Here is a 14,299-nt window from a genome sequence, read left to right on the forward strand (position 1 = left end):
CTTCCCATGTTTTTATGAGCTCTTGACCTCTCTGAGGACCTGTCGAAAGGTTTTGGGCGCCAGTTCAGGGGCTGCGTGTCCCCGCAAGTCCTCTGCGCTTGTCCTGGTGTTTTCCACAGCACTGGTGTTCTCCACTGGCATCACCACGTGTACAGGCTTGCGGCGCCTGTCTCAGGCTTGGGAATGCTCGGAGGGAAGCAGGGGTGGACTCTTGCTGGGCCAAAACTAGCTAACACCTGACGATAGCCCAAACCCCGCATCGTGACTCCGTTGGTAACCAACTTGCACCAGGGTTGCACAGTACTCAGTACGTGTTAGTACGTACTAGTACGTACTGAGTACTAGTACGCCTCTCCTGGGTCTCAGTACGGCGCAAAATACGCCAGGGGGGCGGGGGGCGGGGGTGTGGGGGTCGCCGGCGGGTGCCGGTGGCCGGTGGTCGTGCCGTGTCAATGCGTCGGTGGCACAGTGCAGTGGCGAGAGGCAACATAGACGCAACATAGGCAACGTCTTAAGCATAATATGATTCTGTGTGTGTAGTTGCTCACAACCAAAAGCCTGATATCAGTGACACGATGGCCGATGCGATGCGCGAACCGAGCCTGCCCTATTGGATACGCGCAATGGAGCTCTGGATGGATATACTTGATGGCCAAACAGTAGGCAAAAAGGCTGCGCAGTTGTCACTCCGCTCATTTCTCGACATTTACTAACAAGTATGCGTTTCCAACAGCATAGCGAGCTGTAACGGCCTCGAGTATGGTAATGTATAGTAGGATACAGGGAAGGATACTAAGGAGGAACACGGAGAGCGAAATTTGCAATGGGACCGGGCATAGGTTGCATGGGACGTACTATAGCACGTACTAACCCTTGCTCGCCGGCGTATTATAAGTGAATTATGGTGTATTGTACTAGAAAGCTGTGTACTGCGTATTAATACGCGTATTATAAGAAAATGGCTAGTACAGTGCAACCCTGACTTGCACCAGGGCTGTCACAGCCACCGTGCTGCGCGAGTGCGGACAAAAACGCATTGCAACTGTAAACTCCCACAAGCCGTGACAAGTCACCAGCTTCGCCTCTAGGCCTCATGGACACATGAAGCATCAGCGCTGCAGCGCCTGCACAGCCCCCGCCACGTCGCACTTGCAGTTGTGCACGTGCCCCCACGCCTTTCGCAGGATCGGCTCCGCCGCTGCCATCAGCGCCTCCGCCTGCTGCTGCGCAGCTGCTGGGGTTGCGACCGCCGCCACCAACAAGCTCTGCACCCTGCAATGCATTGTGTATAGTGTTATGAAAGCACAACGACACCGTGCGTGCGTGCGTCCGTGCGTCCGTGCGTGCGTGCGTGTGTGTGTGTGTGTGTGTGTGTGTGTGTGTGTGTGTGTGTGTGTGAGAGTGAGTGAGTGAGTGAGTGAGTGAGTGAGTGAGTGAGTGAGTGAGTGAGTGAGTGAGTGAGTGAGTGTGTGTTCTACAACATGGGCACGGTCAGAACCCAGCTAGCCCTGACGCACCGCCAGCATGCGCCCATATAGACACCACCGTGCCCGGACTGATTGAAGTAGGCCGCAACAGCTGCCACCACTCGCCACGGCTGCGGCCTCTCTCCCGCGCGCGCAACGCACATTCACGCAGGCCTGCGTCCCAGTCTCACTCGCACCGGCCACCGCCCCTGCCCTCATACTGTGCAGCCTCACCGTGAGCTCTACATTCCCACCTCCCGGTTGTTGGCCTCCGTTCCTTTTGACGTTGGCTCCGACTAATCTCCCCTTAGAAGTACCGTAGTCACGCCTGGACCCCTCCCTCCTTCTCTCTCCCTCTCCCACCTACCTGTCTCGCGCCTGCACGCCCGTCACGGCACTGATGGAGCCGGGCGCCGTCACGGCCGCCAGCAGCAGCAACCCGCTGCCGTCGGCGTTGGCTCGCCGCACCAGCTCCGCGTTGAGCTCCTCGCCGTTGATGCCTGCGGAATGGTGGGGCAGGGACGGTTGGGCCAAGGTGGGTCGCGAGCGCCCGGCGGGGGCCGTGTCAGTCGGGGAGGGAGAGTGCCGGCGGCGGCAGTGATGCGATTGCAACAGGCGGGTGGTGATGCGGCCCCGAATGACCGCAAACTAACAAGGTTAATGGATGGCGCACCGACACGTCGCCAGATGAAGCCCACCCGGCAAGCCTACCGTGCAGCGGGGAGCTCCGCAGGGTGAAGCCCACAAGCCGCCCGCCGCCGCCGCCGCCACTACTGCTGACGTGTGACTGCCCCGCACCAGAGGTGGGGCGCGCGGCAGGTGCCGCCGGCAGCAGCTCCATCTTGTCATTCGCCGCAATGCACTCCCCCAGCACCGCCACTGCTGCCTGCGCTTCTGGATCCGCCTCCACCACCGCCTCCGCCCCTGTCTCCACCTCCGCCTCTGCCTCCGCCACCATTGTGTTGTCGGCGCCCAACACCTCCTGCTCAAACCTCTGCCGCAACGCCGCCATGGCTGCCGCGTCCGTGCCTATGAAAACGATGCTGCAGCTGGGCGGCCCCTCCCACGGCCCCTCCTGGCTCAGCTCCACCCGCCGCCGGCCGCTGAGGTGGAAGGTGAAGCGTTGCGCCCGCCGCTCGCCGAACCACAGCACGCCCTTGCTGCGCAGCAGCGCTGCAGGATAGTGAGGCATGACGAGTGAAGTAGTAAAGCGTTGGGGGGGGAGGGCAGTGGCTTCCGTAAAGAGCGAGGGTTGGAAAGGCGCTTGGCTAGCACGAAGGTGCGCGATTTTAGGTACCGGTAAACGAGATACTGGCAGGTGCAGTATTGTCAAAGAGCTCTTAGAAGACGCGCACCAGTGGTAACGGCGGCAATAGCGGCGTCTACACACCTGGCTCCCGCACCAGGCGCCTTGTGACAAAGTCTGCAAAGGTCACCAGGCTGCACGGCCGTTCCCCCGCCACCACCGACTCGGTGAAGAAGCCGCTGTGAAGCTGCGCATGTGCATGTGCGTGTGCGTGTGCGTGCGCATGTGCGTCAGACGCTGAGGCGCTACTGCCAGGGTGCGCGTCGCTGTGGGGGTCGTGTGGGTGCCTCGTGTGCTCGTGGCCCTCCTGTTGGTGATGGTCGTGGTCGTGGTGGTGGTGGTGGTGCGGGTCGGCAGGCCCTGCTGGCGTTGTGCCGCTGCCACCACGGGCGCCGGGTGGCGGGATGGGTGGCAGCGGCAGCGGCGCGGCGCGTCGCTTGGTGTGGCGGGCACTGCCCACCGCAAGACCGTCTGCGGTGAGGGGCCCTGTGCGTCAAACACACGCCACGACCGGTGGGGCAGGTTAGGATACGGGCGTTGCTGCCTGCTCTGGAGCCATTCGTTGCGGCCTGCATCTCAGTTAAAGGTTGCGGGCCTAGCGACAGCCAGGTATGCCCGCACCTGTGGCGAGGCGGTAGCCGCCGCCGGTAGTGGTGATGCTAGGCATTGACTCATGTGACATGAAGCCCTCGCCGCCGCCGCCACCACCACCGCCAGCGGCATTGGTTGCCGCTGAGGTGGCTGCGGCTGCTGGCGCTTGTGCGGCTGCGGCTGCCGCCTCCACCGGCACCACGTCCAACACGGTGGTCAGAGGCACCTACAGCGGTCGAGAGGCCCCCAGGCGCACGTTGGGTTTGGTTCTCCTAGGCTCCCCGTGTGTGGCCAATGGGCAATGGGTGGCGATAGGACAGGGCAGACGCATGTGTGCACGCAGGCTGCTGTTGCAACAGCAGACCTGTGCATCGCGCACGCTCAAACCCACCTGACATGACACACACACACACACATGCACACATGCACACACGCAGTGCGCGCGCACAGTGTCCGCCCCCTCCCTTGCCTCAGTATCCCCACACGCATACACACACGCTCGACGCACCTCGCCGTACCGCGCCCGCACCACCCGCACGCCGGGCGCCATGTCGGACAGCGCGTCCTCCAGGTCCGACATGGCGCCCAGCCCGCTGCCCGTCCCGCCCGCCACCAGGTCGCACTTGTTGAGCACCACCACATCGGAGCAGCACACCTGCGGCACGGCCGGGCGCGGGGTGTGGGGAGGACACCGCAGTCAACTCCGGGTAGGCCCAACTGAGGACCGCCGTGACTTGCAGCGTGGCATCCAGACCTTCTCGCCCTCATCCTTCTCCAGCCGCCCAGCCCCCCACAGCCGCCGCCAACCGCTGCGGCATCCCCACCTGCGCCCGCGCCACGGGGTGCTTCAGCGCCTCCGGCCCCGCCTCTGCGTCCACCACGGCAACCACCGCGTCCAGCCGAAAGCCCGCCTCCACCAGCGCCTCGGCCAGGGGGCCCGCGTCCGCGGCACCCGACGTCTGGGGTGGGCAGGTGAGTGAGAGAGGCGTCGAAAGGATGGGGGGAGGGCGACGCGGGGAGGGCGACGGGGGGGGAGGGGGCGGGGGAGGGATTGGCTGTGGGGGCGGCACAGTGGCTGAGTGAATGGAATCTGGCATCCGGCGCACGTGCGCGTGCCGTGACACGAACACCCGCCCTCAACCATGCAGCCAACCCACCAACACCCTTCTCCTTGTGCTTTCCCACCGCACACGCACACGCACACGCACAGGTGCCCACCTCGACCAGGAGGTAGTCACACGGCGCCGCATCCGCCGCAGTGGCGCCGCCGCCGCCGCCTGGCCCCGCGGCCGCCGGCGGCGCCCTCAGCCGCCGCAGCGCCGCCGCCAGGTCTTCCGAGCGGGAGCAGCAGATGCAGCCGCCGCTGAGGTCCGTCGCCGGCAGCCCCAGAGCCGCATTGCTCTGCATGGGGAATGAGGGCGCAGCGGGATGGGCGAAGCCGCGAACAAGCCGTGGCAACGAAGTCGCGGGGGCAACGCAATGCCCTGGATTCTTTCTAACACAGGTAGGGCAGTAGGTGGCACCTTGGGCGTAACCAAGCCCACTAGCCCGCCATGGGTGAAGAACGCACGGTACCACACCGGTTAGCTGCGTTTGGCAGGCTGCGCATCGGTAGTGGGGGGCGCGCAACGCACCTGCTTGGCGTTGACCAGCTCCGAGTCAACGTCCACTCGCCCCACCTCGTTGATCAGCACCGCAATGCGCAGTGCGCCCCTGCGGTCGCGGCGTTGCAATGCTTCAGGTGCGGGGCGGAATATGGGTGGGTACATGTGTAGGCGCGGCGGCGGCAGCGCCAGCCGCCCGTGTTGACGGGTGGACGCGTGCGAGGTAAGGGCGTGGAGGGAGGGTGCCTGGGTACGTGGGTTAGCGTGGGTGTGTGAGACTTTGCAGCAAGGGGCGCAGTGGACAGGCATAAGGAGCGCAACTCAGGCTCTACGGCTCTCTGAGGCGGTGATGCAGGAGGTCGGAAGAGAGGCGAGGCCACGTGTGGCTGCACGGCGCGTTCACGAGCGCACAGAAGCGCCGGATCCGGTGCAACGCAGGCGCTGCTGTGTGTCCCAGTCGCAGCGATGTGCATGGACAGCGTCACCGCCACACCGCCTCCACACCACCACCACACCATCGCACCTGTTCCGCAGCACGTGTTGGACGAGAGTGGTCTTTCCGCTGCCCAGGAACCCCGTGATGATGACGGCGGGAATGACTGACGGTGTCCAGGCAGGTGGGGAGGGCAGAGTTCGAGGGCATGCGTTGAGGGCAGAGTTTGAGGACAGGACTTGGGGGCTGAAGGTAAGATTGAGTCGTGCTGCACAGGGGCGTGCTAGATCGGAGAGGTGCGAGCGGTGCAGAGGGGCGGTAGGACAGTTGGGGCACAGGCATAACGGCGAACTGCAGCAACCAGGGCATGCCGACCCGTGCGACGCTAGTTGTGAAGGACCCGCGTATAACCCAAACCTACTTGTGGGCTTGAAGGACTGGCCTGATAGCAGCCGCGCCTCGTACCGAGCGTACAGGTTCACTTCATAATCTGCCATGGCTCAGTTGCGCGCGCACACCTTAGAGGTGGTGCACCTACGGGGATTTGCAAAGTGATTGGCGTGTTTTTGGTGCGCGTTTCGGCCGGGGCTTGTGCACAATTCTGTATAGGTAAATTCTTGATAGCAAATCCATGGCCCAAAACGATGCAGGCGTCTAACGTTGTGAAACCGAGACTTGCGACTGAGTTCGCTAAATTCCGTGCGCTCTTGCCGTGTTCATGAGATCCCTCCGGTAAGACCCGTCTTTATTCCAAATATTACATTCGAGTCTCATGGATTCAGTTCTGGATATCTGGTTCAGTCCGATGCCACCGATTGCCGGCACAGCCTGCCACGTCCATCGCGGGTTTTGTGTGAATTAACCCCATCTAGCCCCATCACTTTTCCGTTGCCGCCAAGCACACGCCTGGGCAGCTAGCCTTTGCTTTCACCACTTCCGTCTCAGATGCAATGTGCTTCCTCTCGGCCCAAGCTCACGGCCCTGTCACGATGCCTCACCCAACTTCCCTGTCCTTGCAACACGTTAAGTTGCTACTACCGTGATCATGGCCCGGCCTCCGAACACCCACCATCTTCCGTGGCGGCGCCACACCCCCATCCCAGTCCCCCGGTCGTAAATTCACCCCCTTTGTATACTTATCTCTCCGCCTGCCAACTTCTCACTGTCCCCCGGCCTCCCTACTTCTCATCCTTACCACTGGCCTCCTGTTCCTGCTCGCCCGGCAGCAGCTCTCCTCCCCCCTCCCCTCTGTAGCCCTCCTCTCCACCAGCAGCCGGCGCCACAGTTGCCGCCACAGCCGCCGCTACAGCCGCTACAGCCGCTACTGCCACAGCCAACAGCCGCCGCCACTCGCTACAGCCGGCGCTACAAGGTCTCCAGCGCGGGCGGCTCCTCCGCCAGGCCCAGGGCCGTAGACAGCGCCTCCACCAGTTTGAAGGAGCTGTAGCGCGTGTCGTACTTCATGTCAAACCTGTGAGCGTGTGGCGAAGTTTGAGATGACGAGGATTGGGAAGGGGCGGGGGAGGAGAATGGGGAGGGGGAGGAGGTGGGGGAGGATGGGGAGAAGGAGGGGAATGGTGGAGTTTCTCCGCTCCTGCCCTCACCCACCCCTAGCACAGTCCGGACACGCGTGTTAGCCGGGCATAGGCGCAACGGGTCGACGCTGGCGCGACCACATGGGGCTGGACATGACCGCTCCCACCACCACCAAAACCCCAAATCCCCAGCCCAAGGCCCCAGCCCCTGCGGGCCCCCTCACCAGTAGTTGACTGCGATGACGTAGTCATGCTCCGCATCCGGACCGGGGGTGGTGGACGTCAGGCAGCAGCGCTGCTCCACCTGCAGCCGCACAAACAGCAGCAGCAACAGCAGCAGACAAATTGTGCACGTTAGCACGCGCCACTCATCCCCATAGCACCTTGACACAGTGCATGTGACCGCATGCGCCCGGCTCACTCCCTACAGCAGGGACATCTCAGGGCCAGCCACACCCGCACCACCCGCACACAGCAGCCCAAAGGCGTCGGCCCTTTCCCCGTGTACCACCAACACACCGTTGTAACTTTCAATTCACAACCACATCCCCCACCCAACACACACAGCCCTAGCCAACGCCCACACGCACCTGGTGGTACCAGATGGACGGCAGGTACAGGACCTCTCCGGGGCCCACCTGCAGCGGCGGAGGCAGCGGCGGAGGCAGCGGGTGCGAATGGCGCCGGTCATCGGCGGCGAATGGTGGCGCCGGCGATGGGTGCGAGCAGCCACAACAAGTCTAGGGTGGGGAGCCGCAACGCGGCGCCCCGACCCGCCCCCCCCCACACACACAGCGCCTTCGGCAGGCCCCACCCCAAAAAGCGCCCCCATGTATCCCCAGTTTCGCGTAGCCACCCCTCTCTCCTCATCCCCCAAAAGGCAAAAGCCAACACCACACACACACACACACACACACACACACACACACACACACACACACGCACGCGCGCACGCACCTGTGCCACCAGCGGCGCACCACCGGCCGCATCCCACTCGTCATCGCCCTGCTCCTCGTCACTGGCACCGCCGTCGTCATCGTCATCGTCGTCGTCGTCGTCATCGCCATTCTTGTCGTCCGCCTCACCCGCCGCCACCTTGGCTGCGTGCTCGGCCCGCGCCGCGTGCTCTTGTGCCACGTGGGCCGCGTGTGCCGCCGCCGCCGCCGCGGCGGCGGGGGCTCCCGAGGGAAGCGACGACGCGCCGTTGGGCTCGGCGCCGTAGAAGAGCGGCTGCGCGGCACGGCGCTGGCCCAGGCCTGTGGAGGGCGCGGAGAGTGTTGGTGGTGGTCATGGGTCATAGGTGTGGGTGTCGATGTGAGGTCAGGATGGTCAGTGGCATTCATGGCAGTCCGGAGCCATTCACTCACCCTTTCAAGCTCCCAGTCCCAGTAAACCTTTCCGGGTATTCCGACAAAACGGGGCCCCCCCTGCCCTGCCATGGCCCCCACCCTGTTCGTTGGGCACGGGCGCAAACACGCCCCTCCCCACCCACCCACCCACCCACCAACTCCGCCCTCACTCACTCTGGTAGGTGTCGGCGGTGCAGTCCACATCGCTCCACAGCACCTGATAACCGGGCACCTGTACACACACACACATTACACACTTGCTGCATCGCATACACTGTCTTTGCGCAACGTTTTCCTTGTGCTCTTTAACACATTACACACGCACATAAAAACATGCACACATGCACACTTGAGCAAGCCGACCAAGAGCCGGACACGCACACCGACGCGCAGCCGCACGAACCCTGCTGCCGATTCCCACAAGCAAATCTCTTCCAGCAAATCTCCGTCCACGCCCCCACCATCCCCACCCTCGCACTCACGTTGAGCACTGCCACCAACCGGTCCGGGTCGCTCGTGTCCGGCCCCGCCACCTGCTTGGGCGGCAGACCCGACCGACCCGACGACACGTTGCTGCCGCCGCCGCCCGCCGCCGCCATGCCCACGTGCGGCAGCGCGCCCGGCTGCGGCGACACCTCGCCGAAGCGCGCGCCCGGCGGCACGTCGCGCCGGCGCATGTAGGAGGCGGCGGGGAAGCGGCGCAGGCGCATGCGGAAGGCGTCGCAGGGCGGCATCAGCGTGAAGACCTTGGTGCCGCGGACCACAGCGTACAGGTTCTCGTAGTGGTCTGGCGGTGGAGCGGGGAGGTGCGGCCGTTGGCAGCAAGCATGTGGGCGCAGGCGGGGCGCGTTTGGGGTCGCATGCAAGACACGCCACCGTGCGTGACCTCTGCTACCACTCGCAAAATGCACGGGTGGCGCACCGTCACCCTCACCCTCGCCCCACCCTCGCCCTCACTCTTACCCTTGTGGAAGGACGTCGCACTGCGCTGGTCCCCAATCCACAGGTTGATCGCCTGCACGGGCGCATGTGCACGGTGGTGGTGCAGTAGCTCAGTGCGTTCATGCGAAGCACCACTACACCGCCCCACCCACAATGCTGGACATGCCAACAGGCGCTGCGTGCTACATATCCACCGCCACCTACACCCAAGAGCCGAGCCCTCACCCTCCCCTCCCTTCCGTCTGCCTGCTCGCGTCCCCCGCCCTCCCCTCCCCTCCCTCTGCCTGCCCGCCCCCAGCCCGCCCCCGCCGCCCCCTCACCTCCGGCGGCCCCCCAAACACCTCCTCCGCCCAGGGCAGCCCCGGCTCCACGTCACCCAGCAGCGCCGACAGCTCCTCGCGCAGGTTGCTGTTCTGGTGCTGCGGGTGGTGGCGGGGAGGGAGGGGACGAGGGGAGGGAGGCGAGGAGGGGACGGCGTTAACATGGATACAAAGGGGGTCAGCGTCCATGGAAGACGGGAGAGGGCTGGCGTTGGCAGGGGAGGCAGTGCGCGTGGGACGTGGGCACAGCCAGGCGGCATGGGCCTCGTCCGCGGCAAAGCTGCCCCCCACCGTCCTCCCCTCGTGTTCCAGTTCCCAGCGGCCATCCAACCTCTCCCGGCTCTTCTTTCTGCGCCCTTCTGCGCCCTCTGCTGCCCACTGACTCCTGCCTGGCCGCTAGGCCATTCATCCGCGGCGGCACGGTCCCAGGGCCGGTGATCCAAACCCTCGCCCGTACCCACATCCACATCCAAACCTCACCCACACAACAGCTGCGCACACGCACCTGCATGTACGGCACCTCGCGGTAGGCCTTGGCCCCCGCGCTGCCCGGCGCCTCCACGCTGCCGCGGCCTCCTTTCCGCAGCGCTGTGTCGCGCGACCGCGTCTCCTGCAGCAGCAGGGCGAGGCGACAGCTCCGCCCTCACACCACACGCCAGATTCGCAGCAAGGCGCAGGCAGGAAGCGGCCGAGAACCCAGCCGCAAGGCGCCCGCGCGGGCGGCCTTCCGTGGCACCGCGCGACCACGACCACGCACACACATGCACACACGCACACACGCAGCGGGCATACGCACGCGCACATGCATCACGCACCCGCATCAACGCGAAGAAATCCGCCAACGTCATTTTGCGCTCTTGCGGCGTCACAAACCAGCGCTCCTGCGCGCCCGAGCTCGAGCCCGACGCGGCGCCCGCGGCGTTAGAGGCGTTGCGCTCGGGCTCCTGCGCTGCTGCGGAGCTGGCTGCAGCCGGGCCCTCGCCGCCGCTCAAAGCTACAATAAAATGCAGGGGCGTCAGGGGCAACTTAGCACTTAGGCATGGGGGCTAAGCGTCCATGAAAGACGGAGTGAGTAATCATATGAGTTCCGGCGTCCCGTGTGGGGAAGGGGCTGCAGGACTGGGGCAACGCTCGCAAGGCAGGTTCCCCGTGTGTACACCATGCCTTGAGCGGCACAGGAGCACACGCGCCGCACGTTCGGCGCCCAATGGCCTGGAGCCGGATCGCTCGGGACGCTCTGGGCGGATGGGGGAATGGGACTCACCCACTGTGGTGGGTGCATCGCCTCGGCCGTTGGGCGTCACGTCCACCGTGACCTGCGTGCTGCCCACAGCATGCTTGGTGAGGTAGCGCTCGCCCCACAGCCGCATCGCCTTCCAGTTCTCGAGGGCGCCTGTGACGCGAGAGAAGGCGTGGGGGGGAGCCGTGGGGGAAATTGAGGCTAGGGGCGCGGGGTGCGGGTTGCAGGGTGCAGGGCAGGGGGGGGGGCGCAGCCGCGGCGGTGCATGGGCGTGGTGGCTGAGTGCAGTGGGATCCGCCCCCCCACACAGGTGGCTATGTGGGGTGGTGTGGGAGCCGCGAGCTAGGCCGTGGCTGTCTCGCCATGTTGCCCGCCGAGCTGGCCCTCGGCAGCAAACGGCCCCAGATACCCTTGCTCCAGCTGACTGTGAAGCTGCATCAAGGCACGTGTCCAGCGAGTCGTGCTTGACATGCCCGGTTCATTCCAATGACAGTGCCTGTTGGTTGGGTTGGTGCAGAGCAAATTCCCCCGCCCACGCCCCCGGGCCACCCCAGCCCCGGCCCCGGCCGCACCTGTAATGATGACCGGTTTGTTGCGTTGCACGTACTCGGATGCGAACCGCATCGGCGTGAGCTGGTCGTTATTGACTCCTTACTGCCGTGTAGCGTTACAAACCGCCACGGCCCCAAACGACAATCCCAATCTCTCAAACCGACAATAGCCTCCACTCATGCCTCAAGCGGCCTAGCAACTCATTCGTGGCCCTCAGCGGCCTCCTACCTCCGGCCTCGCAGCTCCCGATAACCCCACCAAGTCCGCCGTGCCCGCCCCAGCCCGCCCGTGTTGAGGTTGCACTAGTGGCCGAAAGTGCTGCCACTAGTGGCCGAAAGTGCTGCCAGTACTGGGTGTGTCGCATGTATGAAGTGCCTGATAGCAGCAGAGTCCAGACAACCACGCACGCCGCAGCGCCCACGGGTGCCACCACATTAATCCGCGGCGGCACCAGGGGGGGCGGGTGGGTTGTCACCGTCCCGGCAGAGGGACGATCCGAAATACAGTACAGAAGCACAACGGCAGATAAGGCGCCGTGTGCTCCTGACGCGTACAAGACCCAGCTCGGTTCGGCCCCATGCACAGGCACGTACCCGAGCGTCCTGCGCCGTGCGTGACTCTAACGCAACACGGCAGTTACGTCGCAATAACTAGACTTATCTCCACTGCGCTGCGATAAGTCAGCGCTTATTGACTCCTTACTGCCGTGTAGCGTTACAAACCGCCACGGCCCCAAACGACAATCCCAATCTCTCAAACCGACAATAGCCTCCACTCATGCCTCAAGCGGCCTAGCAACTCATTCGTGGCCCTCAGCGGCCTCCTACCTCCGGCCTCGCAGCTCCCGATAACCCCACCAAGTCCGCCGTGCCCGCCCCAGCCCGCCCGTGTTGAGGTTGCACTAGTGGCCGAAAGTGCTGCCAGAGTTTGGTAGTAGTCCTCAACGCCGGGAGGTCATGGTGCGGGCGACGGCAGCCCTGGTGGCTGGGCTTGATTGGCTTCGCGTATGCAGCTCTTCTCGCAAAGCGCTTGGCCCAACGGCCGGTCATGCAAACCAAGGTGCGGTCGGCGGTGATGGCGGTGGCGTTCGTGCCCTTGCGCTACCGAAATCATGTGTCTCGAACACCGCGGAGCGCTCCGCCCATCGCCTAGCTTGCGCACGAACGTACGGTCCTAGTTGCACACTCAACAGCGGTCAATAGAACGAGCTTCGTGCTTGGGGATATTGGCTGCACGAGCAGCACCATCACGCGGGGATGAGCGCCGCCGGAGGCGCCGCCGGCACCTGCTGCAGGCGCAGGGCGACGCCAACGCGGGGCCTGACAGCGCCACACTCCGTCGGTCATGGGCGGCCAATGGTCACTACCAGAAGACAAGCAGCAATAGGAACACGACTGGCTTTGCAAGGGCCATGATACCAGACTCACAAACGTATCAGGTGCACCAATGGCCACGACAGAAACACACATGCGTTATCCCGCGTGCGCCAGCCATGCAGACGACGCCGGGGCGTTACAGGGAAACACATGCATCCTTGTTCAGGTGTGTGGCTTGTGGGCAGCTGTGGCCGTCCGTGTGCCCAGGAAAGGTAACAGTGCGTGTTGGCACGTGTTGGCACGAACCACTGGAGACCTCGGTACTCTCTACCGGCCCCCAGGGCCATGCCATAACACGTGTTGACGTTGTAGGCTGCTCGGAACAACCTTGGGAATAATAACAACGTCGTGACTCGAAGCTGGGACAGGCTAGCCAACATGCGCCACGCAGGAGAAGGCGCGAGTTGCAACACTAGAGCGGTTTTACGTACGCGAGTCACGCGCGGCAACCTGCCCTTCGTTCACCCGCGCCGTCGTGGTGTAGGATGCGGGCAGCCATGCCCAGCCGTGCAGCATGGCCACGAACACTAATTTCTTTCTTGCTAGCTAGGTGCCATGCTTGAGATTTGCAGTGTCTTGCATAAGAGTCACTACCAATCAAGCAGTAGGTACACCCATAGATAGCATCACCCCGGCGGACGCAGGACAGGCGCGCACGTGAATGTTTGCCTCCAAACGCCGCGGGGATGCATGCACACAATGTCCCGTACGTGCCGATACCGTACGCCACGGCAGCTGTGGGGTGTACCGTAATAGCAGGGAGGGCAACATGAAGGGTAACACCTCAGCAACCCCAGCAAGGCTGGCCTGGTCGAGCGGCGCGGAGGGGTGAAGGATACCCGGCACGCGTGGAACGCGCAATGTATCTATAGTGATAGAAGGCGTAGTGATGGGAGGAAATAAGGAGCACTCGGGGCCGCGATGGCGGGTTGGATGCGCCACGGGCCCCGGCCCAGCCAAAGGGAGCGAACGCTGGGCGGAGCCGGTGGGTGAGCGACTCGAGGGACGTGCCAGTAGTGAACAGCAGTGGCGGATGGGTCATCCAATGTGAGAGATGATACAGCCACGCCGGCAGCCAAACTCCGCACTCGACCACGTACGGGCACGTCGTGGTACTGCTGTGAGGAGGCCGGGCTGAGTTGGGATGCCTGCCAAGCCTGGCTACCCACATGTGAGCCTGTGTCGCCATACGCTCTTAATAGTAATGACATATAGCACACTGCTCCTAGCACTTCGGTGATAAGTAATTGCCCCGCCGGGTGAAGTAAGGCCGGGGCTGAAAGGAACCAAGGTTGGTTCCCTAGGCGTCCACTCGCGAGTGGGCAGGCGACACATACAGTTGGCATTGACGTGCGTTGCGGAACTAATGCGTACGTTGGCTTGGGTCTCTGGGTTCATGAGGCATTGACAGAACACGCTGCCCCTGCTATGGCTCTGACGAAGTAACATGTATGCATACATGTCCTGAAGGATTGGCAGGGAGCGTGCCGCACAGCACGCAAGCCGCGTGACTACGGTAAGCATGAGGCCATAACGTGACACAGATGCCGTGCCATACAGGCGGCCAACGCTACGGCACAAGCCA

At 63.9% G+C, this 14,299-nt stretch overlaps 2 protein-coding genes across 2 annotated transcripts; both read right to left on the reverse strand.

The window, feature by feature from the left end:
- Window positions 1–502: 502 nt before the first annotated feature.
- On the reverse strand, window positions 503–6,048 carry CHLRE_03g175700v5 (uncharacterized protein). The gene is made up of 11 exons (XM_043060955.1): window positions 5,822–6,048; window positions 5,491–5,566; window positions 4,998–5,076; window positions 4,582–4,764; window positions 4,188–4,322; window positions 3,872–4,018; window positions 3,394–3,589; window positions 2,857–3,258; window positions 2,178–2,639; window positions 1,834–1,966; window positions 503–1,272 (listed from the first exon to the last, which is right to left on the reverse strand). Exons 1-11 carry the CDS (start codon window positions 5,895–5,897, stop codon window positions 1,110–1,112), a joined length of 2,052 nt encoding a protein of 683 aa, XP_042926084.1. The 5' UTR covers window positions 5,898–6,048; the 3' UTR covers window positions 503–1,109.
- Window positions 6,049–6,145: 97 nt separating this feature from the next.
- Window positions 6,146–11,478, reverse strand: CHLRE_03g175750v5 (uncharacterized protein). The gene is made up of 12 exons (XM_043060956.1): window positions 11,359–11,478; window positions 10,811–10,939; window positions 10,362–10,540; window positions 10,052–10,156; window positions 9,547–9,645; window positions 9,248–9,299; window positions 8,767–9,071; window positions 8,459–8,516; window positions 7,893–8,191; window positions 7,526–7,573; window positions 7,160–7,239; window positions 6,146–6,871 (listed from the first exon to the last, which is right to left on the reverse strand). The coding sequence occupies exons 1-12, from the start codon at window positions 11,408–11,410 to the stop codon at window positions 6,766–6,768; spliced, it is 1,512 nt and encodes a 503-aa protein (XP_042926085.1). The 5' UTR covers window positions 11,411–11,478; the 3' UTR covers window positions 6,146–6,765.
- Between the last annotated feature and the right edge of the window lie 2,821 nt (window positions 11,479–14,299).

Source organism: Chlamydomonas reinhardtii, chromosome 3, assembly GCF_000002595.2.
Source record: "Chlamydomonas reinhardtii strain CC-503 cw92 mt+ chromosome 3, whole genome shotgun sequence".
Taxonomy (NCBI): domain Eukaryota; kingdom Viridiplantae; phylum Chlorophyta; class Chlorophyceae; order Chlamydomonadales; family Chlamydomonadaceae; genus Chlamydomonas; species Chlamydomonas reinhardtii.